Genomic DNA, 24,513 nt, shown 5'->3' with positions numbered 1-24,513 from the left:
CCTTGGTTCTGCCCTTGGCAGAAGCACATGGCACGCCCTTCAAAAGTGCAGAGAGGGGCAAATCCTCCTCCATGTTCCCTGATTTTCTGCACAAACTAGATCTCCCCAGCTCATTCCACAGAGATATTTATGGTTGTTGGCTAGCAGACATATTGAAAATATGCATGGCACGTTGCCAATGTGCAGATCTGGAAGAAACAGGAGCCTGTCAGTCCTGTTCCACCCCACCCTGCCACAGCCCTGGCAAGCCTCATAGGTCAGTTTGCGCTGTGAACACTCCCACTTCATTGCAGGCGATGCTTATCAATAGCGGCCCTGGCCTCCTCCCTCTGCTCTCTGTAACATAACAGGCTGGCAGCGCCCAGAGAGGATTTTGACTCTTCCAGTTTTAGTAAAAGGCTGGGGGAAATCCATATAAGCAAGTCTATTGTTCTTGGGGAGAAAAAAGAGTATGACTTTGGTGTAGAGAAAAGAGGACAGAATCTGCAGAGGGACAGGTAGGAGGCAGGATGACAGTCCTGGAGAATGCCACAGGTGGAGGCCAGAACACAGTGGATCCGGGCACATCTGAGCTGACAGTGGGCCAGGATGAGCTGCCTCGCAGGGAAGGTGCAGCCCAACCCAGCTTCCCAGGAAAGACTTCCCCCTGAGTTGTAAGCCGGCAGTGTGGGAATCAGTGGGTGGGCAGTGTGGGATTCAGTGGGGAAATCCTACAACATGAGTCAAATAGCAGTAACCATGGTGACAACACTGAAAGTCAGCTCTCTCTGGCTCATGTCTCCACCAGCACACACACAGGACCCAGCCCTCCACAGTCAGGTGGCCTCCAGCGAGGCCCCATTTGGGTCTATATTCTGTATGAAGGCTCCTTGGTGGCAAGTGACAGAGACCAGTGTCAGCAAGCCTGAGCAGAAAAAGGATGCGAAAAAGGGAGGTGGGCCAGACGCGGTGGCTCATGCCTGCAGTCTCAGCACTTTGGGAGGCTGAGGTGGATGGAGTGCTGGAGCCGAGGAGTTCAAGACCAGCCTGGACAACATGGCGAAACCTCATCTCTACAAAAAATACAAAAATTAACCGGCATGGTGGCACGTGCTTGTAGTTCCAGCTACATGGGAGGCAGAGATGGGAGATTCACTTGAGCCCAGGAAGTCAAGGCTGCAGTGAGCCATGATCGCGCCACTGCACTCTAGCCTGGGCAACAGAGTGAGACCATGTCTCCAAAAAAAAAAAAAAAAAAAAAAGTGTTGGGGGAAGCTGGGGTTGGATTCCTTGGATTTAGAATCTGAGGAAAAAAAGAGGATGGGTGTCGGGACAAAAGCAATACACAAAATCCAAATGCAGACGTGACACTAGGCCTCAGGAATTTAAATACTGCAGGACTCTCTCTGTCTTGTCCCTTCCCTCTGTACAGCTTCTCGACTCATCTCCGCAGACCGGCTTTCTCTACTCTTCCTTTATCATGGCAGAATGTGCATGGCTCCCAGGCTGACATGGTGCAGATGCAGCCACACATACCAACTGACTCACAATCCATCAGGGGCCCAAACTCAAGCTTTCAGGTAAGAGAAACCAAATACTCAGCTGCGTTAGTTCCTTCTGATTCTTGTTGCAGGTGAGCCGTGACTATTGGGGCCAGTGGCGTGGGGGGGTAGGAGGAATTTATCAAGACAGTTGTAGGTAAAGAAAGGCAGATTTATTAGAAAAAGTATAAAAATATGTTGCAAGGAAGCAATGGGCAGGCTGGCAAAAGAGAAGCTGAGTGAAAGGAGACAAAGGGTTGCTGGGGATTTTATAGGATGGAGCGCGTGCTGCGTGCTGAAGAGGGTTTTGTGCAGTACTGATGATGCCAAGGTTGCAGTGAGCTAACGTGCATTTTTTCTATCAGCCAAGGGGCTGGAGAGAGCTGGGAGCAGGAAGATTGTGAGTTATTTGCGCAAGAGGGCTATGTGTCCTGGACCATGAAAAAAGGCAGACTTATAGCTTATCTGCCTTTGTTTTTTTTTTTTTTTTTGAGACAGAGTCTCACTCTGTTGCCCAGGCTGGACTACAGGCACCTGCCACCATGCCTGGCTAATTTTTGTATTTTTAGTAGAGATGGGGTTTCACCATGTTGGCCAGGCTGTTCTCGAACTCCTGACCTCAAGCGATCCACACATCTCCGCCTCCCAAAGTGCTAGGATTACAGGCGTGAGCCACTGCGCCCGGCCTGCTTTCTCTTTTTGCTTTCCCTTGATCCCACCAGCCCAATTCTCCACTTCCCCCAGCCCCCAATTAGGACTCCACAATTCTCCCAACTCCACTTAAGGTGAGAGGTCATGAAGTGCTAGCTTTGCTGCTGGGCCACTTTATGAGGATGGCAGGGAAGGGATTCTGAGAGGAGTGGGCAGGAGGTGCCCCATGGGTGTCTATGCTGGCACAGGTCCCTGTTGCAACTCAGTGTTATTCTTGCCATTCCCACTTTCTCGGATCTTTACAAGCCTGCCCCTACTCCTTATTTAGGTCTCAGCTCAAATACCACCTCCTTGGAGAAATCTCTGCTGACCACACTTGCTGAACTGACAGCCAGCTCCTCCCCTGCCCTTCTCTGATATGGGATGAATTGTGTCCCTCTCTCTTTGCAAAAACATTTATATCAGTACCATCCTAGCCCCGGATAGCTCAGAATGTGACTGTTTTTGGAGAGAGGGCCTTTAACGGGGCAATTAAGTTAAAATGAGGTCTTAATCTAATACGAATGTGTCCTTCTAACAAGAGGAGATTAGGACACAGACAGGCATATAAGAAAGATCATGTGAAGTATAGAGAGACGTACAAGCCAAGGAGAGAGGCCTCAGAAGAAACCCACCCTTCCAACATCTGATCTTGGACTTCTGGCCTCCAGAATTGGGAGAAAATAAATTTCTGTTATTTAAGTTACTCAGTTCCTGGTGCTTTGTTATGGCAGCCTTAGCAAGCTCGCACATTCTCTATCCCTTTCCCTGGTTTTATACTTCCTCAAGAGGCAGCTTAATGCTGTAGCATGGTTAAGATCATAGCCCTATAGCGTGGTTAAAAGCATAGCCCTGGGTGTGGCTGCAATAAGGGCAGAAGTAGTGGCAGCAGCCACTTCCTGTCTATAGACAGAAGTGACTGGTAGGAATGTGGGTTTGGTGGTGGCTAGTGCTGAAGACAGGCCTGGGTTAGGCTTGAGGGACAAACAAGGAAGGTTAGGCTGAGGTAGCCAGGGCTGAGGTTGGGCTGGAGAAGGGGCTTTACGCCTGCAGTGGCACCTGGGACACCTCTTCTCCCTGATGCTGTTGACCTGCCCATCCAAGGTAGGAGGGGCTGCTCCCTTCTAAGCAGGTTTTGGCTCTCACTCTGTCCCCAAGGGGCTGTAGTTGCAACCCAGGTGGTAAGGCCTTGTAAACCATCATTGGGCACATTACTGCCACCAACCCTATTTCATTTGTTGACCAGGTTTTGGTGAGCCTGTTCATTCAGCGAGCTAGAAGGGGTGGATTTTGCAAAATAGTTGAGGCATATATTAGGCCCCCACTAAAGGCCTTGGATATGAGTAAGTACATGTAGATAACTGGGACTAGAAACAGCAGACAGCCACAGTCATTTCGTTCTGGAACTGGAAATTACTTTGTCTTCAACGCATAAATGGTTCCCCAGAACACTCAGCCTCTCTTTCAGTCCCTAAGTCTGCCAGCCACCCAGAATCCAGTTGTTGGCACCAGAAAGACCAAGTGCCCTGAGGCCTGACTCAACTCTTCACTTGTCACCCAGATGCGTTAACACCATGTAGACACAGAATTGCCAAACTTGCCTGGGCTCCCCAGGGTCCAAATGTGAAAACTGGAAAGCAGCCACTTTGCTCTTTTCTGGCTGTTCCTGTATTCTGCTGTCTACATGACTTAATATCAAGATTTTTGTTTATATTTCATAAGAACTTCAGCTTTTGTGAGACATTCTTTCCCTATCTGGCCCACTGTAGTGCTAATTTCTGGGAAATTTCTCTCCTCTTTTCTGGCTTGTTCCAGGTTCACTCACTTTTTATATTTTCATAATTCTTCTATTCTCCTCTCTTTTTCCTTTCTCTCTGGTTCTGTTTTCTTATTTAAAAGGTGACTTTAAAAAACTGGCTTTGCTGCCGGGCACAGTGGCTCACGCCTGTAATCCCAGCACTTTGGGAGGCTGAGGTGGGCGGATCACCTGAGGTAGGGACTTTGAGACCAGCCTGACCAACATGGAGAAACCCCGTCTCTACTAAAAATACAAAATTGGCCAGGCGTGGTGGTGCATGCCTGTAATCCCAGCTACCGGGAAGGCTGAGGCAGGAGAATCACTTGAACCCGGGAGTGGAGGTTGCGGTGAGCCGAGCAAAACTCCGTCTCAAAAAAAAATAAAAAATAAATAAATAATTGGCTCTGCTTTCTCCTCCAATTACTGTCTTCGTTTCTCTTTTCTGCTTATCCTTAAAGACTTTCCCTTTTTGTTCTCATCTTCATCTCCTACTCTCTTCTGGCTCTAACCGAAGTTCTTACCCAGCTTCCCTCCTGACCTTCCGGACAGCCACCTGCTTTCCCAAGGTTCCTCCTTTCCCTCCTGTGGAGATGCCTCTCTTAGAATCCTTGCTTTTATCAGGGGCCTACAATCTCTGCATCCGTAGAAACCAGCCAGCCTATTTGTTTGAGGGCTAATTCTTGCCTTGTCCCTTATTTCAAATAACACAGTGAGCTGTACATACAAGTTACTCAATGATACCTTAATTGATTTTATGGGGTTCTTTTTTATGCTTATCTTAGAAAAGGGATATGACTTTGGATTGGGTAATAAAGAGCCGTTTATTGCATGTGTACAAATTATAAATTCCCAGGCACACCCTGATCATAGCAGGATCCTTTTGTTAGCTTTGTGGGGCATGAAGTTGGCACCAAAGTATTCATGGGGATGTACAAGTAAGGAAGCGAAGCCAAAAGGATGTCTGATCATACAATCAGGTGTAAGCAAGCCCCCTAAGTAGCCATGGCATGAACTTGGTCTATCTTTGAAATGACCAGAAGAAAATGCAAGAGTGTGATCCGTCCCTTGCCTCCACAGCAATTCATTTGGCTATCTACTTTTCTTATTACCAGTGGCTAACCCTCTAAGGGTACCACACCTGGCCATGAGGCCTCATGACTCAAAGTCTTAAGATTTATAGCATTTTCCCTGGAGACCAAGGGCATTCCTTTGGGTGACACCTTTTTACTACCCAGAGGTTAGTCATTTACTATGGGTGATCCATTCAAATAAATTGGTTGCCAGGCTACCTCTTCAGATAAGAGTTCATACTTTAATAAATAATCCCCAGCCACACTGTGACTTCTATGTGCAAGCCTAGAGGGGACAATGTTGCAGGAACAGTGCCAGCCACTAAGACACTTTCAAATTTATCCGAGAGAGTGCGAAGACAGCTTCTCAATTCCATCAAGTGAGTCCTTCACAGGAACATTTCCCTAAGTTGAAAAACTGCAGGAAATAATTTATCTTTATGTTATTAATTGGTTACTATAAGGGCTACAGGAATTATTTAGGAGCCAGATGATACCTGGTTTTCTCCATAGTTTACATAAGCCAGTCCCTGCAAATATTCTTCCCCCACCCCCCTTAATTTTTTTTTTTTTTTCCTCAGAGATCCTTGTTCTGACCTGCAAGGATTCTTTGGCCTGGTGCTTTTCCAGATAAAGTGTAAGAGCCAGGATTTCTGGATGTTGTTCCTAGACATGAGTGAGCTTGGATAAGTAAATCATTTTCTCTTTTAGTCTGTTTGGGTTTCTGTAACAAACTATCATAAACTGGGTAGCTTATAGGCAATATATGTTTATTTCCCGCAGTTCTGAAGGTCGGGAAATCCAAGATCCAGACCCGCAGATTTGATGTCTGGTGAGGGCCTGCTTTCTGGTTCACAGAGGGCGCCTTCTGGCTGTGTCTTCAAAAGGTGGAAGTGGAAAGGGGTCTCTCTCCGGCCTCTTTTATTAGGGCACCAATCTCATTCCTAAGGACCCTGCCCCTATGACCTAATCACTTCCCAAGGCCTCCACTTCCTAATACATCATGGTGAGGGTTAGGATTTCAACATATGAACTTTGGCGGGATATAAACATTCAGACTATAGCACCCTGACAGTAAAAATGAGATAATAATACTTATCTCTTTCTTCCAACAAAACGATAAGGTGAAGTTAAAAGGAGGAGATATATATATATATGGTGAATTTCCTGTGTAAAATGTGTTAAAGAGTTGTCTGATTAATTGCTTCATAAGGGAATTGCTTTGAGACTAGGCCTATTGATCTAGAATAAGTAGTCAATTTGTAGTCAGTACCCTAGGGAATAGACACTGAAAAGGTTTTTGGTTTTGTATTCTACAAATAAAGCAACCTATTAATTGAATTCCTCTCAGTGAATTCTTCACTCAGGTGATTCTGGAGAGGGCGGGGGACAGACGCGGCCACAGCCCAGGCCCCGGGAGCGCCACGGAACCTAACGGTGGCAGCGGAGGTCGCGCCCCTCAGTGACCGCGCTCTCCCCGTCGGGAGCTTCCTGGTCGCCCCTGCGGCGGCGGCTCGGGGTGTCAGGCGGGCGCGGGGCTCGCCCAGCCTGATCCGGGGAGAGGACGGGCTGGGCAGGGGCGCCGCCCCGCCTCAGGAGAGGCGGGCCGGGCGGGGCTGGGAGTATTTGAGGCTCGGAGCCACCGCCCCGCCGGCGCCCGCAGCTCCTCGCCAGCAGCCGTCCGGAGCCAGCCAACGAGCGGTGAGCGGCGCGGGGCGCGGCGGACGCGGCTCCGGCCGGGCAGGGGTGAGGGCGCCCAGGCGCTGCTTGGGGCGCGGTCCGGAGGGGCTTCGGCTCCCCGGGACCGGGCCGGGGCGCGCGCGGAGAGCCCCACAGCCTGTGCTCTGCCCTCCGGGTGCGGGGCGGCGGGCAGCGATCTGGCCCCGGGGCAGTCGCCTTTGATTCTCGAGGGCGCTGGCGCTCGGGGAAGGTTGGCAGCACCTTACGAGACCCACACACGTCTCCGCGGCGGCACGGGCCACCTTCTGCGGAGCCTCGGGGGCTTCGCTGCCGTCGCACCTCCGCCGGCTGCGCTCTGCGGCCCCGGAGTAAGCTCCATCCGGTGACGAGCCGCAGTCTGGTCACCCCAGTCCCGCCAGGTCCCGCTGCGAGGGGAGGCGGAGGGGCTCGCTCAGCAAACCAGACGGCCGCTCCAGTTTCTCTAACTGGGGTTGGAGCCCCGTCACCCTTTCCCAGATCACGGCCGCGGGGGAGCGAAGGGACTTCCCGGGACTGCATAGGGCGCCTCCCGGGACCCACAGCTTGGCTGACCCGGCCGCTTTTGAGCATCAGCTGAGGCTGGACTTGGAGGAGATCTCGCAGTGGAGCGCGAATGAGTTCTTCCACCAGGACCAGCTGCGGCCGGGCTGCAGCCGCTGTCTGGTTGCTGATCCCACAGAAAATGGTGCTTGCCCCATGGCCTGAGTGGACATGACCTGGCTTAGCAAAGACTGCAAACTCTAAGCTTTTCCGAATCAAATGCGCCTCCCTGCCCAGACTGTGCCCAGGAAGTGGTGGATGTGGCAGAATGTTGGTCCTAGTGTGCAGAGCCCTAGCGGGGGGCTTTCACAACATGTTTGAGAGTTTATTCTGAATTATCGGGTGCTCAAATAGAAACACTAAAACGATTGCCCTCTGAGCAGTAGGCGTTCAGGTCCAGGGAGTCGGGGACATATGGTGGAGGCTGGGACTTAGGTTTCAGCCTTACCCTTCAAGTTCGTCATGCCGATTCCAGAGACTGCGGAATGTTTGTAAAGTGACTCTGGGAGTTGGGTTGCTGCACAATGAGGACACCTGGACCTCAGTGACTCAGGACACGCTGTTTCTAGGATTCTGGGGAAGAAATGGGAGAAGGCTCAGTTAATTCTGAAGAAAATGAGACTGATACAATTAACCACTTGGGCACAGAGCCTGAGGAGAAAAAGCTTTCGTCAGCTTCCAAAGTTCTGATTTGTTTACGTAAGGTTTTTGTTTTTGTTTTATTTTTATTTTTTGAGACTCAGTTTCGCTCTTGTTGCCCAGGCTGGAGTGAAATGGCACTATCTCGGCTCACCGCAACCTCTGCCTACCGGGTTCAAGCGATTCTCCTGCCTCAGCCTCCGGAGTAGCTGGGATTACAGGCATCCGCCACCATGCCCGGCTAATTTTGTATTTTTAGTGGTGGTGGCGGGGTGGGGGGGGGGGGGGGTGTCTCTCCATGTTGGTCAGGCTGGTCTCGAACCACCGACCTCAGGTGACCCGCCTGCCTCGGCCTCCTAAAGTGCTGGGATTATAGGCATGAGCCACTGCGCCTGGCCTACCTCAAGTTGATAAATATTTCATACTAGGAAATTGTGTGTTTCCATAAAAGGTAAAGTTGAATAATGATCATTTACTTTTCTACAACAATAGTCTCCCTCTCAATCCTTAGGGTAGGGTCTCTCATTCTAAAGATGATCATATCCCATCCTTGATCTTTGGGGGACTTAAGCAACTTCCTAAATTCATAATATTTAGAGGTGATGTTTACAATCAGCACTTAGTCCAGATTCTGGGGAGAAGTTTGATGATGGTCCTTGAATATTTAGCACTTAGAACTGCTAGGAGGAAGCCTCACTAAGTTACGTAAGAAGCAGAAGAGGATGAGTACCGCCTGATGGACTGACCCCAAAAACTAGTTGTGTCCAAGTAGAATAGGTGTCTCGCTCTGTTAAGTGGTCTTTAATCTATGATAGTTCGCTGTGCTACAAATATGCATAGGTGCTTTATAAAGACTTTTTTCACTTAGTGAGGTCAAGAGGCTAATGCTGGTCTCATGTATAATTTAGGTACCTTTTTACACAGAACCCTCATTAGCCAGACTCTAAAACTTAACTGCAGCCGAGACCTTTGTTCATGTAGTATGCCTTCAGAATCTTGTGTTGACCTTAAATGCCAAGTGGCTTGTAAACTTATGTACTTGATACTTGTGGTAACTGATCTCAAACATAGCTTTTCTTTCCTGTGATCGTTTGGGACACAGGCTCCCACTCAAGGGTAGCTCCTTGTGTCTGGTGCCTGAACTGGATCTTCTCATTAAATTCTGAGTGGGTAACTTAAGAGCCAGTCTAGGCTGTGCTTGCTGTATACTTCCAGTTCGCTATTGACCAAGTGTCATGTGTTCTCTTTTGACCTCTGTTCAGCTTTTCCATAGGGGGAAAAATCAGTCATAAGAAGCAGAAAGTAACTACCTTCCTTGATGCCAGGGAGCTACGATGAGAAAGAAATCCTAGGAAAGGACTAGTTTCCCTTATTCCAACTTAGCATCACTGAATTTGTCTTTGGCAAATGGGCTTTCCTCAAGTCCTGCTCTGTGTTTCAGCAAGGACAGGAAGTAGACTGCCTCTTGTGTTACTTGAGGAGCAGTGTAGGGCAGTGCCTAAGGGCTCAGGAAGTAGTCTTCAGGGACCTTTCTGAGCAGACATTTCAGAAGTGCCCCTGGGAACCCAGACAACCGGACTGATTGCTGGGTGGGCCTAGAATAGCATAGTGCAGTGGATAGCTACTCTTTGTTAAAGGGAAAAGCTACCAATTAACAGCCGATTAAAATGGTCTGTATTCTAACTCATGTTTAAATTCCTTATTCCGAAGCTACACTGAACTGCTTACTGTAGGTGTTTACAAATGTGGAGACCCAGCTAGTATTTCTCTACTTTTAGTTTATTTTTTGAAGTGTTTTTTTTCCCTTGGACTCTTCAAAATTCTCTGATCCTGGAAACACCAGGATGGGGTTCACATATCTATAGTATCTGTAGAGTGGGAAGATTTCTGACATTTGATTGTATGTCTCTCTCTCTAAACTACTCATCTGAAAAGAAAAACGAAAAAAATTTCAGGCAGGTAAGGATGATATTTATCTGAATAGATGTCTTTTTAGTTTTCCTGAAAGTTTTGAGGTTAATAATCTTGATTTCAAAAGAGCATCGTTATAATGCTTTTCTTGTCTTTTTTTCTTGAGATGGAGCCTTGCAGCCTCCCAGGCTGCAGTGCCATCTCAGCTCACTGCAACCTCTGCCTCCTGGGTTCAAGCAATTCTCCTGCCTCAGCCTCCCGAGTAGCTGGGATTACAGGCGCCCGCCACCACACCCAGCTAATTCTTTGTATTTTTAGTAGAGATGGGGTTTCACTGTGTTGGCCAGGCTGGTCTCAAACTCCTGACCTCGTGATCCTCCTGCCTTGGCCTCCCAAAGTGCTGGGATTACAGGCGTGAGCCACTGCACCCGGCCTATAATGCTTTTCAAAAAAGAAATCTCATGTTTGGAAGTTGACATAATCAAAACGGGGCATACCCAATTTTTGGAAAAGTACACTTTATTGGTTAAAATGTGGTTATAATTAGCAAGTGACTATACAAAATGGCATTCTTGTATTCAATATTCAGTATTATTTTGTGCTTGAATGAATCACCCAGTTAGTTTTCTGACCAAAACACAATCCTTTTTAAAAAATTTGTTTACAATTTCAGTGTGTTATGTAGTTACAGATGAGTAAGTCAGAGAATTAATTTCCCAATGAAGTAATTAACACTTTCAAAGGAATGTACTTTAAAATTTCAAAGTGTGATGTTTTCTATTGGTGTACAATGAGCCTAAATAAGGAGTAAAAAGACACGAGCCCTACTCCTTGATCTGCCAGTGACAGATGACCTTGGGCCACCGTGTTATCTCTCTGAGCCTCAGTTTCCTTATGGTGAGAACACAGTAGTCTCTCCCTTATTTTCAGGGGATGCATTCCAAGACCCCCTGTGGATGCCTCAAACCATGGATAGTACCGAACCCTATATATACTGTGTTTTTGATCTGATAACCAAGCCTGCTACTAAGTGACTTGTGGGTGGGTAGCATCTACAGTGTGGATAGGCTGGACATAGGGATGATTCATGTCCCAGGCTGGACAGCGAGATGGCAGAACAGTACAAGATTTCACCACAAAGATTGTCATTATAACTAAAATAGATAAGGTATGTGAACATGCTTCATAAGCTGAAAAGCACCACACAAATACCAGGTTTTGTTCCAGTGGCCTTGTCTAATGTGTCGAGACACAATCTATACTGCCCTCCGAGGTGGTGTTGAAACAGTGGAAATGCAGCAAGATCTGCTTTGTTTCCCAAACTGGATTTGGTTAGATTGGAAAATAAACTAAACATGCTTGAGCGGAGGCTTTGAAAAGAATAAATATTAAATTGTGGAAATGCCTTCTTTATTTGACTTTCTGGTTGGAATCAGCCTTTAAACACATCTTAATTTGAATAGAGTTATGTTAGGACCCTTTATAAGGCAAATTCAGCTAGTTTTAACAATTGAAACTAACTTTTTGGTTTTTATTGAACCATGTGTGCACATTCATGTAGGGATACACTGCTAACTAGCTAGATTGGCGGTCCTCAACTAGCCATGATTTTGCTCACAGGGGATATTGGCAATGTCTGAAGACGTTTTTTCCTTTTTTTGGTAGAGACTGGGGTTTCGCTATATTGCCCAGGCTAGTCTTGAACTCCTGGGCTCAAGCAATATTCCTGCCTCAGCCGCCCAAATGACTGGGATTACAGACGTGAGCCACCACACCTGGCCTGAAGACACTTGGTTGTCACAAGTTGGAGTGTGGTATGCTGGAGTTCTGGCAGCATATGTATTGAAGCCAGCAATGCTGCTGAACATCCTGCAGTGCACAGGACAGCGCCCCACAGCAAAGCATCTGACCTGAAGTGTCAGTGGTGCTGAGGTTTACAATAAGCTCCTGTGCAATGAGGACATTTAAAAGAAATCAAAATGTTGATAACGTTATTGCTGGGTCTTTGATATGTTGCCTTAGGGTGGAAGAAGTATGTGTAATTAAAGGAACTAAGCTTTCTGCCCACCTTGAAGTTCAAGATCGTTTCCTACTGGCATCCAAAATGAGGGAGACTTTCTTTTTCTGAATTACAAATTTTTCATTTATTTTCCTTTTCTGTAACAACTCTTCTCTCAAGTTCCCCCTGCAGTAGCAACTTATACGGTTTCTTGTATGGTAGTGTGGCAGCCTTTTGGGGAAGGAGGCACATGCAGAGGAGCTCACAACTTTTGCTTTAAAAAGCCAAGCACTACAGGATGTAACGTAAATGAAAGATGTAGTAACCTCTGGAGTCACCGTGACTTCCCTGTCAAGCTGCCAGCAGTTCCCTAGGTTGGAAAGTGGGCATGGTCATAACCTAACCACTTCTGAATAGGTTTCAGAATGACCATGTTCAAAAAGAGATGTGTGGTTAGATGCAGTGGCCCATGCCTGTAATCCCAGCACTTTGGGAGGCTGAGGTGGGAGGATCACTTGAACCCAGGAGTTTGAGACCAGCCTGGGCAACATAGAGAGACCCCGTGTCTACAAAAAAAAAAATAACTTAGCTGGGTGTGGTGTTGTGTGCCTGTAGTCCCAGTTACTTGGGAGGCTGAGGTGGGAGGATCACATGAGCCTGGGAGGTGGAGGCTGCAGTGAGCCCTAATATCATGTCACTGCACTCCAGCCTGTGCAACAGAACAAGACCCCGTCTAAAAAAAAAAAGATGTGCAAAAATATTTTAGTCAAAGATAATGTCTGACTATGATATAAATAATAGCAGTATAGTACAGGATGAGCATCCCCAGTGCAGAAATCTGAAATGCTCCAAAATCCCAAACTTTTTGCATGCCTGCATGATGCTCAGAGGTCATGCTCTAAAGAAATGCTCACTGGAGATTTTGGATTTTGGCTCTTCAGATTAGGGATGCTTAACTGGGCATAAGGACATATTCCAAAACAAACAAACAAAAAAAAAATGGAAATCAGAAACACTTCTGGTCCTATTTCAAATAAAGGATACTCAACCTGTATAAAATATCCAGTGTGTGTAAATGAAGCATATGTTAAGCCCTAGGAGGAGCTCTGCCTGTTTAAGTTTTACCAAAAAAAATGTAATATTTTATGGGTTTTTTTTTTTGAGACGAGGTCTCGCTCTGTCACCCAGGCTGGAGTGCAGTGGTGCAATCACAGCTCACTGCAGCCTTGACCTCCTAGGCTCAAATGATCCTCCCACCTCAGCCCCTCGAGTAGCTGGGAACACAGGCATGCGCCACCACACCCAGCTAATTTTTGTATTTTTCATAGAGACAGGGTTTTGCCATATTGCCCAGGCTAGTCTTGAATTCTTGGGCTCAAGCGATCTGCCCACCTTGGCCTCCCAGCGTGCTGGGATTACAGGCATGAGCCACCACACCCAGCCAATATCTTGCATTTGAATCAAGTAGTGGACATTTATTGGATCCCTTGGGGCCGATGCCATTTCTAAAAGTGATTGAGTAAATATCACAGGTGGGCAAATCAAAGAGAAGGCTATTCTGGTTGTTTCAAGGTCCAGGTAATTCAGGCCATGGCACAGGTGATCCTGAGCTTAGGAAGAACTCACCCATGCCTCAGGGGCCCAGCTGCCCTCCTCCCCTCACTGCTGGAGCACCTACAACAGCTGTGAAGCATCTTGTGCTTTTGGAGCCTTGACATGGGAAGGAACAGGAGAAAGCAGGACTGATGTCTCCAGACCACCCCTTAGGCAAACCCTCTTTGGTAGCATCTTACACCCAAATATTTTTTTCCTTCACGTCACGTTGCCTGAATTTTTTCACCTTAGTTTGTTGTACTGCCAAATATTTTATTTGGAATAACAAGTACCTTTGAAAAAAAAAAAAAACACATATAAATTTCAGCTGCCCTTTGAGGCTTAGCTCCAACAGCACCTTTCCTTTCCTTTTTAGAAGTAAGATTTCTGGGTTTCAATTCCTACAGCACATATTCTGACTCATAGCATCTGTGACTTGTTATTTCACATTTCCATGGATGCATCTCATCTGCCTTGCTGGACTGTGGGCCCTTCGGCTTTTTTGTTTTTTAATTCTTAATCTTTATGGGTACATAGCAGGTATATATATTTATGGGGTATGTTAGATGTTTTGACACAGGTATGCAATGCCTAATAATCACATCATGGAAAATGGGGTATCCGTCTTCTCATTTATTTGTGTTACAAACAATCCAATTATACTTTTAGTTATTTTCAAATGTACAATGAAATTATTGACTATAGTCACCCTGTTGTGCTGTCAAATACCCGGCCTTATTCATTCATTATAACTATTTTTGTCACCCATTAACTATCCCCACCTCCCTCCCACCCTCCCCCACTACCTTTCCCAGCCTCTGGTAACCATCCTTCTATTCTATATCTCTGTGGGCTCAATTGTTTTGAGTTTTAGATCCTGTGGCCCCTTTGACCATGCAGATCATGGCCTATTCATCTTCACACCTGGATAGGAGCCTGCGCAGTGCCTGGCCAAGAGCAGGCATAAGTGTGTGCAAATAGAGGAATAAATAACAGGGCAGCAACTATGTCTGGAGGTCATTGTCTTTCCTGTCTCAGTAGGAATCAATCACTGCTTATCTTCAAAAACTCAGAGGAGGGGATGGGGCAGTTAGTGGGGACAGAGGGCAGATGGGCAAGATTCAGAGCACAGGCTAGTGTGATGGAAGTTTAAACTTGTGAGTTAAATAGCGTTTGGCAATCTAGCTGGAAAGCATCCCTGCCCCTTGAAGAGATGTTTTTGTGGCCCCACACTACTGACTTAGGCATAATGCCTAGAGATGGACTAGAACTGCACAATGAACTAGTGGTGAGGTTCAGTTTAATGGAAATCGGTGAAAGCTTTCAGGATCAAATGATAACCTTTGTCTCTTTCTTTCTCTCAGGAAAATGGCAGACAATTTTTCGGTAAGTGTTTTATGCCTGTTTCTTTTTCTTTTTTTTTTTTTTTGAGACAGAGTCTCGCTCTGTCGCCCAGGCTGGAGTGCAGTGGCGCGATCCTGGCTCACTGCAAGCTCCGCCTCCCGGGTTCACGCCATTCTCCTGCCTCAGCCTCCCGAGTAGCTGGGACTACAGGCGCCCACCACCACACTCGGGTAATTTTTTATATTTTTAGTAGAGACGAGGTTTCACCGTGGTCTCGATCTCCTGACCTCGTGATCCGCCCACCTCAGCCTCACAAAGTGCTGGGATTACAAGCGTGAGCCACCGCGCCCGGCCTTATGCCTGTTTCTTACCCTCGATCAGCTCCACATGGTTGAGGGCTGGGGGTTTTGTTTTTACCATGACTTTCCCTTTTCACTCTCCCACTGCCTGGCTTCCCCTGGACTCATTTGTCCAATGAGGGCTTGCGAGCTGGAGCCTTGTTTTTCCAGCAGCAGATCTGGGAAGAAAGCCAGGCAGAGCGAGGCCTGGGACTCACTCACAGTAACCCTTTCACCAAAAGGCCCAGGGCATAAGGGAGTGGACTCTGCCAGCAGGAGCTGAGAAATCCTCTGAGGGGGGAAGTGCGGTACAGTCTGGGCATTGTGATGTTTGTGATTGTTTTTCTCATGGTGATTAAAAAGTATGTGCTGTAAGTAGAGGAGCGCCAACTACTGACTTGAGCTAATTATGAAAATACAGCCCTCCCTGATCTGAGACGTTGGGAGGCAAGAATAAAGTGAGAAAGTATATGTAATCCCAACATCTAATTTTAGTCTTAGAAACTCAAACTATTAATAAGTGGAAAAAGTTTAATGATATGCATGTAATGCCTTTGCCATATTCCTCTCCTTCTTTGATCACATATTCCTATTTTCCTGAAAATTCTGCTTTTGAGAATGCTTTCTGTCCTGTAATTGTTTATGTCTTTCTTTCCAGCTCCATGATGCGTTATCTGGGTCTGCAAACCCAAACCCTCAAGGATGGCCTGGCCCATGGGGGAACCAGCCTGCTGGGGCAGGGGGCTACCCAGGGGCTTCCTATCCTGGGGCCCACCCCGGGCAGGCACCCCCAGGGGCTTATCCTGGACAGGCACCTCCGGGTGCCTACCCTGGAGCACCTGGAGCTTATCCCGGAGCACCTGGAGCTTATCCCGGACCACCTGCACCTGGAGTCTACCCAGGGCCACCCAGCGGCCCTGGGGCCTACCCACCTCCTGGACAGCCAAGTGCTCCTGGAGCCTACCCTGCCACTGGCCCCTATGGTGCCCCTGCTGGGCCACTGGTGAGATGGCATTCCTTCTTTCATGTACTTGACATGCAGAGGGCTTCAGGGAGATCCCGAGCTTTAAACCTGCTGCTTAGAGCCACTTCTCAAGGGCCAGCCATGGGTGTATGTTGGTGGAGTCAAAAAATTAAGTGTTCATATTGAGCTTATTGTGTGTGGTTAGTATAAACAGAAGGTAATGAATATTTTGAAGGCACTGATAAGGCTGCTTATGAATATAAATCAAGATTGTAGTAATGGAGAACATTTTGGTTATTATTAACACTTAGTACATGTCAATAGTATGCATCTACATGGATAATCTCATTTAACCCCATTACCACCCTATAAGATACTGTTAATAACCCCATTTCACACATGGGGAAATGGGGCAATAGAGAAGTGATATAATTTGTCCATGGTCATTGAGCAAACATGTAGAGGAACCAGGGTAATCTGGTTTTGAAAAACCTTCTAAAGATAATTTTGTGATCTAAGGGTTGAATTTTCATGCAAATTAAAATATGTCTTAGCAAGTGAATTCTAAGTGTAAAACATAACTCCATGGGGGATCCAGATACATCTCAGCCACAGGATCCTTCCTTTCCAGATTTATAATCTAGTTGGATGATAAAACGTATAATAAATATGAGGAAAGAGCTAAGTACCAGTGTGGGATTAGACCATTTCAGGACTATGCAGAAGACAGCACAAGGTAGCATTGTCTCCTTTTAGGTCAGTTTAGAGTAGAAAGACTTGGGGGAGTGGGTGGCATTGAGAGGGACTATACCAGAGATGATCAGTTGCAGAGAGAGGGGGACATGAAGGCTGTGGAAAGGAACAGGCAGATGTAAGAGAGATTACAGAGGAAGAACCCCCAGAATCTACTGATTATGTCTTAGAAGTCATAGAGGACTCTGACTTTTCAAGGCTGAGCAACTAGAGCCATCGGCAAAGCTTTAGCCCAAACTGGGAACTCATGAAGGGGAACTGATGGGGGAGGGGGTAGGGAAGACCGTTCTAGTTCACACTTGTTGAATTTGAGGCACTAGCAGCAAATCCAGGTGGGAGGAAGTACAGGACTAGTACACATCAGGACTAGAAAGAAAATATTTGGATGGGCTGGGTGTGGTGGCTCATGCCTGTAATCCCACCACTGCCGGAGGCTGAGGCAGGAGGATTGCTTGAGTCCAAGAGGTTGAGGCTGCAGTAAGCTATGATCACACCACTGCACTCCATCCTCAACAACTGAGACCTGGATTTTTGAGACCTTGTCTCAAAAAATAAAAAGGTTTAGGTGATAGTTAAACCCAGGGGGAAAGTCTTAAAAAGGGAAAGAAAAGAGGCCATAAATAGAGCTTTGGGGATATTCACAGTACCTTGAATGTAGTTGCTCAATAAACATTTGTGGAATGAACCTCACAGTATTAACAGTGTTCATTCCATAAACATTGAGTATCTGCCACATCAAAGCACTCTGCTGGAGCCATGTGAGTACAGAGCATATGAGAACCCACAAGCCCAGAATGTGATATGCTGCTTGCCCCCCCAGGAAGCAGAATAACCACAGTGAAGCATGTACCATGACAGGGCCTTAAGAGTGATACAAAAATGTTAATGTTGATCACAAGATCTAGCTTAAGCCTTTCCAAAAATAGTCAACATGAATAAGTACAAATTGGGATGGCCGTAGTAATGAGATTTACTGATGGCTTTCTTTTCAATTATTATCTGTACATCTAGGGAGCCTTATCTCTTTGGCCCCTGGGCAAAGTGGCCTGAGAGTCTGGACAGATGGCATATACTAGAGTTATGTGTTTTTCACACATATTAATAGTGATGGAACTTTAGCAACATCGTTTTCTTTCCCCAAAGAAACATGACTCCTTATCGACACATATGTAATTGTTCATTCCCAGATTGTGCCTTATAACCTGCCTTTGCCTGGGGGAGTGGTGCCTCGCACGCTGATAACAATTCTGGGCACGGTGAAGCCCAATGCAAACAGGTAAGGAGAGCAAAATTAAAAAGCCTACCCTATTTGTAGATTGGTTTTTGAATAAAGAATGGCCTATTTTGATTTTTTTTCCTTGCCCTGTCTTACGGTGCTATTTTGAATTTTAGTAAAATTTAAAGAACTACATATTTAGAATCTTGGCTATACCATCATATAGATTATCCCATAAATCCATACATATTCCCATATAATTTTGCTAAGCATCAGGGCACTCATAGTAAATGGTAACACACCTTATTCTATACTTTGATATGTATTATGTCAGCTAATCTTCATGGTTGAAGGCAGGATAAAGAATATTGCTCTCCCCTTTTTATAGACAAAACTGAGGCTCAGGTTCTACAGATGATCAGTGGCAGGCCTGGGAACCCGTCTTTTGAGTAGATACTATTTGCTTATGGGTTTGAAGAGATTCTACAAGTTAAAAACTTCATCATAAATCAACCTTTGCTATTGGAAGTGGTTTGATTGATGAGGTGGGCTAGGATGGGGTGAGGCTTTATTTAGGAAAATACATGCTAATTATGGCTGTCCTGGGCCACTTGGCCCTGGTTGTCACCACTGGTTATGTAGTACTTACATATCATACAAGGAAGCTGGCCATGTCCTGAAACCATCTGAGATGCCTGCCCCTGAGGTTAGTGGAAGTGTCTCTAGGTCTTATGGACAGTACCTAAATGGCACAAATTCAAGCCATGTACACAGATTTATGCAAGAATCCATAAACAGTCTCAGTGTCTGTCACCTTGTTCCACATTCTGTAATCAAGAGATGGACTTCACTTCTGATCTGATAATTTCACATTCAAATGCTCATTCGCTCCACCTCAGCCAGCCTCCTCTGTTTCTGCAATGGTAGTCACTATCCTAAGCCAAACCATCTTTCCACACAGCCTAGACAAGTTCTGTAAGCACAGAACTTCCCCGCACAATAATGCCCATCTCATAGCAAATTACAAAATATATACATCCTCTACCTATGTCCTTATCCATATTTCCTCCCAACATCACATAAAACCCAGCACACCTTATCCTGTGCACACAGCACTCATGATTTATTAAATATCTGCTCTCCTCCTCCCACAACCCCTAACGCACACTGAATACCCAGTTTGGTATCCTTGTCTTGTTAGAGTCATTTCACTGTAAAGTTTAGTTCTAATAATGCTAGAGATGTAGATTGAGACTGGCAGATCAAAACTAATTCTGGTTGAAATGGTTTATGGTAGTAAACTAAAAAAAAAACTGTTGCTTAGTCCTGCAAATTCTATATGACGAACTGCGTAGAAAAAAAAGTGCTTAAGGTGACAGAGATGACAACATTGTATATTTAGTCAAACACAAATTCTATGCTGTTTTTTCCTTACAAATTTAATCACTGGAAGATTGTTTGTGGTTGAATGTGACTGTTACTGGGTGAATCAAAATACAAAGAGAATCTTTGTTAGTTGGTCTAGAGTGCAGAGCTGGCTTTAAAATACGAATACCTACTGATGATTCTGGTGTTACTGCTCTATAGAGCACACTTTGAGAAACTCAGGGATGGGGTTAGTCAAAGAGGGCTTGTGTTTGCATTAACATCCAGGGAGAAGGAACAGGGTCAAAAAGCTAAACCAGCAATTTCATTGGTTCTGGCTCACATCATAGAATGTTTACCACATTTACTATCATGACTTTACAACTTAGCAACAAGATACTGAATATTAACTACCTTATCTCACTGTTGTTGTTTTAGAGGAACTAGGGCTTCTGGTTAATTATGAAGAAGCCAGGTATTTGATGGCTGTTAACTATATAGCTGGCTGGCCTTTACCAGGTATTGAAAGCAAACTGGAAGAGCAGGAAAGAGATAACCATTATCTATAGTAAGGGATAAAGTGTCCTCAGAGTGGCTCTAAACCTCTGTAAGAAAACCTTGAAGGGTTTTCATGAGTCTGTAGGGGCATTACAGATGAATGGAAATATGATCGAAGACAATGAGGCAAAAAAATTCAACATCTATTGTCTTGCTTTAGATTTTGTGATAGTACATAGAATATCAGGCATAGGATACTTTCCAGTTTGAACTCATTCTGATTTATTTGCTTTCCATTCAGAAAAATTTCCTAGGTACTGTATTATGAAATTATTTGCTTTTTAGAAAATTATATGTTCTTTACATGGTACAAATGTACAGCTTTAATCATTTTAATAACTGGTCTTTGGTTTAAAACAGAATGGCTTTAGATTTCAAAAGAGGGAATGATGTTGCCTTCCACTTTAACCCACGCTTCAATGAGAACAACAGGAGAGTCATTGTTTGCAATACAAAGCTGGATAATAACTGGGGAAGGGAAGAAAGACAGTCGGTTTTCCCATTTGAAAGTGGGAAACCATTCAAAGTAAGTTATTGCTACTATTATATATTGATAATGTATATTTCTCATGAGGAATCACTCTAAAACCACAAAGCACTTGAAGTGAGTTTTTATCACCTCTCCTAAGGTGCCTAACCAGTGTATCTTCTCCCTGCCCAGGGGACCAGGCTCAGCAGGCTGAGAACATGGCCAGGAGTGGCACACTCCCAGTTCCTTTCAGGCACCTCACCATCATCACTGCTGCCACCCCTGAGTTTAAGCCTTTCTAGAAATGAAAAGAATACAATCTTTAACAAAAAAGGCAAAAAGTCTTTATGGTACAGTTGTACTACGACTTTGTTGCTTAAAACAACACAGTTGGCATAGAGATGAAAAATGTTTTTTATTCTAAAATTCAAGTTTTATGAAAAGTTTATAAATTTTTAAATTAACAAAGTTTCCTATCTTTTAGTCCTTCCCCCATCCGAAGTTGCAATTCGATGAGTATCTTGCCAGTATTTTCTGACATACAGCATGCTTTTTATTTGTAAGCACTGCTTCAACAAATGAGGTCCACAGCATTGAGTTAGGGTTGACTATAGAGTGGTGAATAAAACAGCTGGACTGTAAACTCTTCAACAACAGGGACAAATAAGGACCACAGTCTACATTTGGTGGACATCTTTTCATATCAGAATATTGTTACTTAATAGCACTTTTTTTTTTTGAGACGGAGTCTTGCTCTGTCGCCAGGCTGGAGTACAGTGGCACGATCTTGGCTCACTACAACCTCCGCCTCCTGGGTTCAAGCAATTCTTCTGCCTCAGCCTCCCAAGTAGCTGGGATTATAGGCGTGTGCTACCATGCCCAGCTAACTTTTGTATTTTTAGTAGAGACGGGGTTTCACCATGTTGGCCAGGATGGTCTCGATCTCTTGACCTCGTGATCTGCCTGCCTCAGCTTCCCAAAGTGCTGGGATTACAGGCATGAGCCACCATGCCTGGCCAATAGTATTTCATTTTTAGATATGTGATAATTTAACCAGTACTCTACTGATGAAAATTTACAGAATAGAAACACTCCAACCTGGAAAGATTTTACTAAAATACCGTAATAACTATCCTTACAGATCTTTGCTTCCTAGAAGCAAATCTTCTAGAAATCTTTGCTTTAAATGTACATGTTTACAATTTAGATATTGTCAAATTGCTGCTTCCAAAAAGATGTAGGAATGAACATCCACTATTGGAAGAGTAGATTTCTCCTACCCTTGCCAAAACTGATTATCATCAATCTTTACAACATTTGCCAAAGGAATCCTATTTTCGTGTTTTTCTTTTAGGTGTTTTAGGCCATACCAGAACTTTTGGTTGTTTTGAGACAGGGTCTCACACTGTCACTTGGGCTGGAGTACAGTGGCACGATCACAGCTCACTGCAGCCTGTCAACCTCCCAGGCTCAAATGATCCTCCCACTTGAGCCTCCTTAGTAGCCGAGACCACAGATGTATGCCACCCACGCCTGGCTAATTTTTGTATTTTTCTTGCAGAGATGGGATTTCACCATGTTGCCTGGGCTAGTCTCAAACTCCTGGGCTCAAGAGATCCACCCACCTTTGCCTCCCAAAGTGTTGGGATTACAGGTGTGAGCCACCACACCCAGGCTCTTTTAAGTTTTTATGCAGGCAAATCTTTAGCCTTCACCTTTATGGCTTCACTTATGTATCCTTCTAATAAATTTGTTGCTTTAAAAAAAAACCTGAATAACTTGGAATTTTGTTGTTGTTTTTTGTTTTTTTTGAGACAGAGTCTCACTCTTTCGCCCAGGCTGGAGTGCAGTGGCACTATCTCGGCTCACTGCAAGCTCTGCCTCCTGGGTTCACGCCATTCTCCTGCCTCAGCCTCCCAAGTAGCTGGGACTACAAGCGCCTGCCACCATGCTAATTTTTTGTATTTTCAGTAGAGACGGGGTGGTCTCGATCTCCTGACCTTGTGATCCACCTGCCTCAGCCTCCCAAAGTGCTGGGATTACAGGCGTGAGCCACTACGCCTGGCATAACTTGGAATTTTTGCTGTAAAGTTACTTTCTCTGGATCTTAACTGGTCCCACAAATGATAAGGATGAAACGTTGGACATCCTGAGCTCAGGCCAGACTGGTTTGAAATTAATGGACATTTTTTTTCATTTCAGTTGACAAAAAATTGTTTCTATCGTGCACATGAAATATGTATATATTGTGGAATGGCTAAATCCAGCTGACATATGCATTACCTCATGTAACAGTTTATGTATATGCCATTTCAGATACAAGTACTGGTTGAACCTAACCACTTCAAGGTTGCAGTGAATGATGCTCACTTGTTGCAGTACAATCATCGGGTTAAAAATCTCAATGAAATCAGCAAACTGGGAATTTCTGGTGACATAGACCTTACCAGTGCTTCATACACCATGATATAATCTGAAAGGGGCAGATTAAAAAAAAAAAGAATCTAAACCTTACATGTGTAAAGGTTTCATGTTCACTGTGAGTGAAAATTTTTACATTCATCAATATCCTTCTTGTAAGTCATCTACTTAATAAATATTACAGTGAATTACCTGTCTCAATATGTCATTTAATTGGAGTGGTTTATTCTAGATAATGCACAATGGAAAAAATATGTAGCAATATTAATACTGCATTGGGGCCTCAAGGTTTCCTATACTTGTTAAAATATTTTTCTTAAGGAGAAAGTAAATATTACCACAAAATTATCTCTTCCAGAATTTCATAAAAATCAGATGTTTCAAGGAAATTATTCTCTCATTTTCTTAAGGAAATATATGTTCAGGAAACGAGAATAGCATTAAGAAAAAGTTAACCTATAGATGACCTGTGACCCATAGACAATTATTGTTAGGATTCTGGTATATTTCTTAACAGCTTTTTAATCCTGTTTTCTCCTGCTATAGTTCACTGCTTTCAAATCAGTAATTTGATACCAATATAGGACCGTCTCCCTGGTTTTTATGAAATCTCTTATAGAGAAAAAAAGTATCTTATATAGTCGGCTTTCAAAATTTAATTGTTCCCATCGTCAACACTCTTACCCATGCCTTTCTACCCTTATTAGCAGCAAGCCCAAAGATTAATAAAATTCCAAAACTAGGATGTGGCAAAACCACTTCATCTTATAGAAGACCAACATTTTTTTTTTTTTTTTTTTTGAGATAGAATCTGACTCTGTTGCCCAGGCTGGAATGCAGTGATGCGATCTCAGCGCACTGCCACCTCTGCCTCCCAGGTTCAGGCAATTCTCTGCCTCAGCCTCCTGAGTAGCTGGGATTACAAGCACCTGCCACCAAGCCCGGCTAATTTTTGCATTTTTAGTAGAGATGGGGTTTCACCATCTTGGCAAGGCTGGTCTTGAACTCCTGACATTGTGATCCACCCGCCTTGGCCTCCCAAAGTGCTGGGATTACAGGCGTGAGCCACCACGCCTGGCCCAAAATACTATTTTATACAATACTATCTGTTCAAATCCGTTAAATCAGTAATTGTCACAGGTTGGGTCTCCCAGGAAACAGAGAGATTAGATCTCAAGAAGCTTGTGAGGGAGCGTACTTGCAATCAATACATGTGGGGATGGGAAAGACATGATTGGGTTGAGGGAGAAGTTGAGCAGCAATAACTTACCCTACCCTAGGGGGAGTTCTGAAGCTGGGATTCTTCTTCAGAGCTGCAAGGGGGGCCAGGCCTTTTTATACCCCCACTTTGATCGGTCACTGACTATAGGACACCTGGGAAAGAGAATGTGACCTGAGATGAAGTGGCTCTCTTCAGCTGAGGCAACATAATCCTCACAAAGGATGTCAACTGAGGGCTGCCTGCCAGCAGCACTTCCTGCAGCTCAAGGAATAAGTCCTCTATCGCTAAAGAGGGATGTGGGCAGCACATCATAGCATATTTCAAAAAATTCCTTACCCTAACATTCTGGTCTTGACTGTTCTATTCTTATTAAAGAAATGGAAG

At 44.9% G+C, this 24,513-nt stretch overlaps 1 protein-coding gene across 4 annotated transcripts in view; it reads left to right on the top strand.

The window, feature by feature from the left end:
* LGALS3 (galectin 3) overlaps window positions 1-23,095 on the top strand; it is a 28,675-nt gene extending 5,580 nt beyond the window's left edge. For 2 of the 4 annotated variants that reach the window (XM_058429737.1, XM_058429736.1), the window contains exons 2-7: window positions 1,412-1,559; window positions 14,844-14,865; window positions 15,820-16,164; window positions 18,066-18,154; window positions 20,378-20,543; window positions 22,803-23,095. In XM_058429737.1, coding sequence (XP_058285720.1) covers window positions 1,468-1,559; window positions 14,844-14,865; window positions 15,820-16,164; window positions 18,066-18,154; window positions 20,378-20,543; window positions 22,803-22,958 — 870 coding nt within the window. In that variant the 5' untranslated portion in view covers window positions 1,412-1,467 and the 3' untranslated portion in view covers window positions 22,959-23,095. Of the gene's footprint in view, window positions 1-1,411; window positions 1,560-6,691; window positions 6,825-14,843; window positions 14,866-15,819; window positions 16,165-18,065; window positions 18,155-20,377; window positions 20,544-22,802 lie in introns of those variants that run through there. The other 2 variants (XM_032179403.2, XM_032179404.2) reach the window with 2 other exon arrangements.
* Window positions 23,096-24,513: the final 1,418 nt, after the last annotated feature.

This window comes from Hylobates moloch, unplaced genomic scaffold, assembly GCF_009828535.3.
Source record: "Hylobates moloch isolate HMO894 unplaced genomic scaffold, HMol_V3 SCAFFOLD_16, whole genome shotgun sequence".
In the NCBI taxonomy this organism is placed as follows: Eukaryota; Metazoa; Chordata; class Mammalia; order Primates; family Hylobatidae; genus Hylobates; species Hylobates moloch.
Note: the sequence above shows the minus strand (reverse complement) of the source record. Positions and strands in the feature narration are given on the sequence as shown.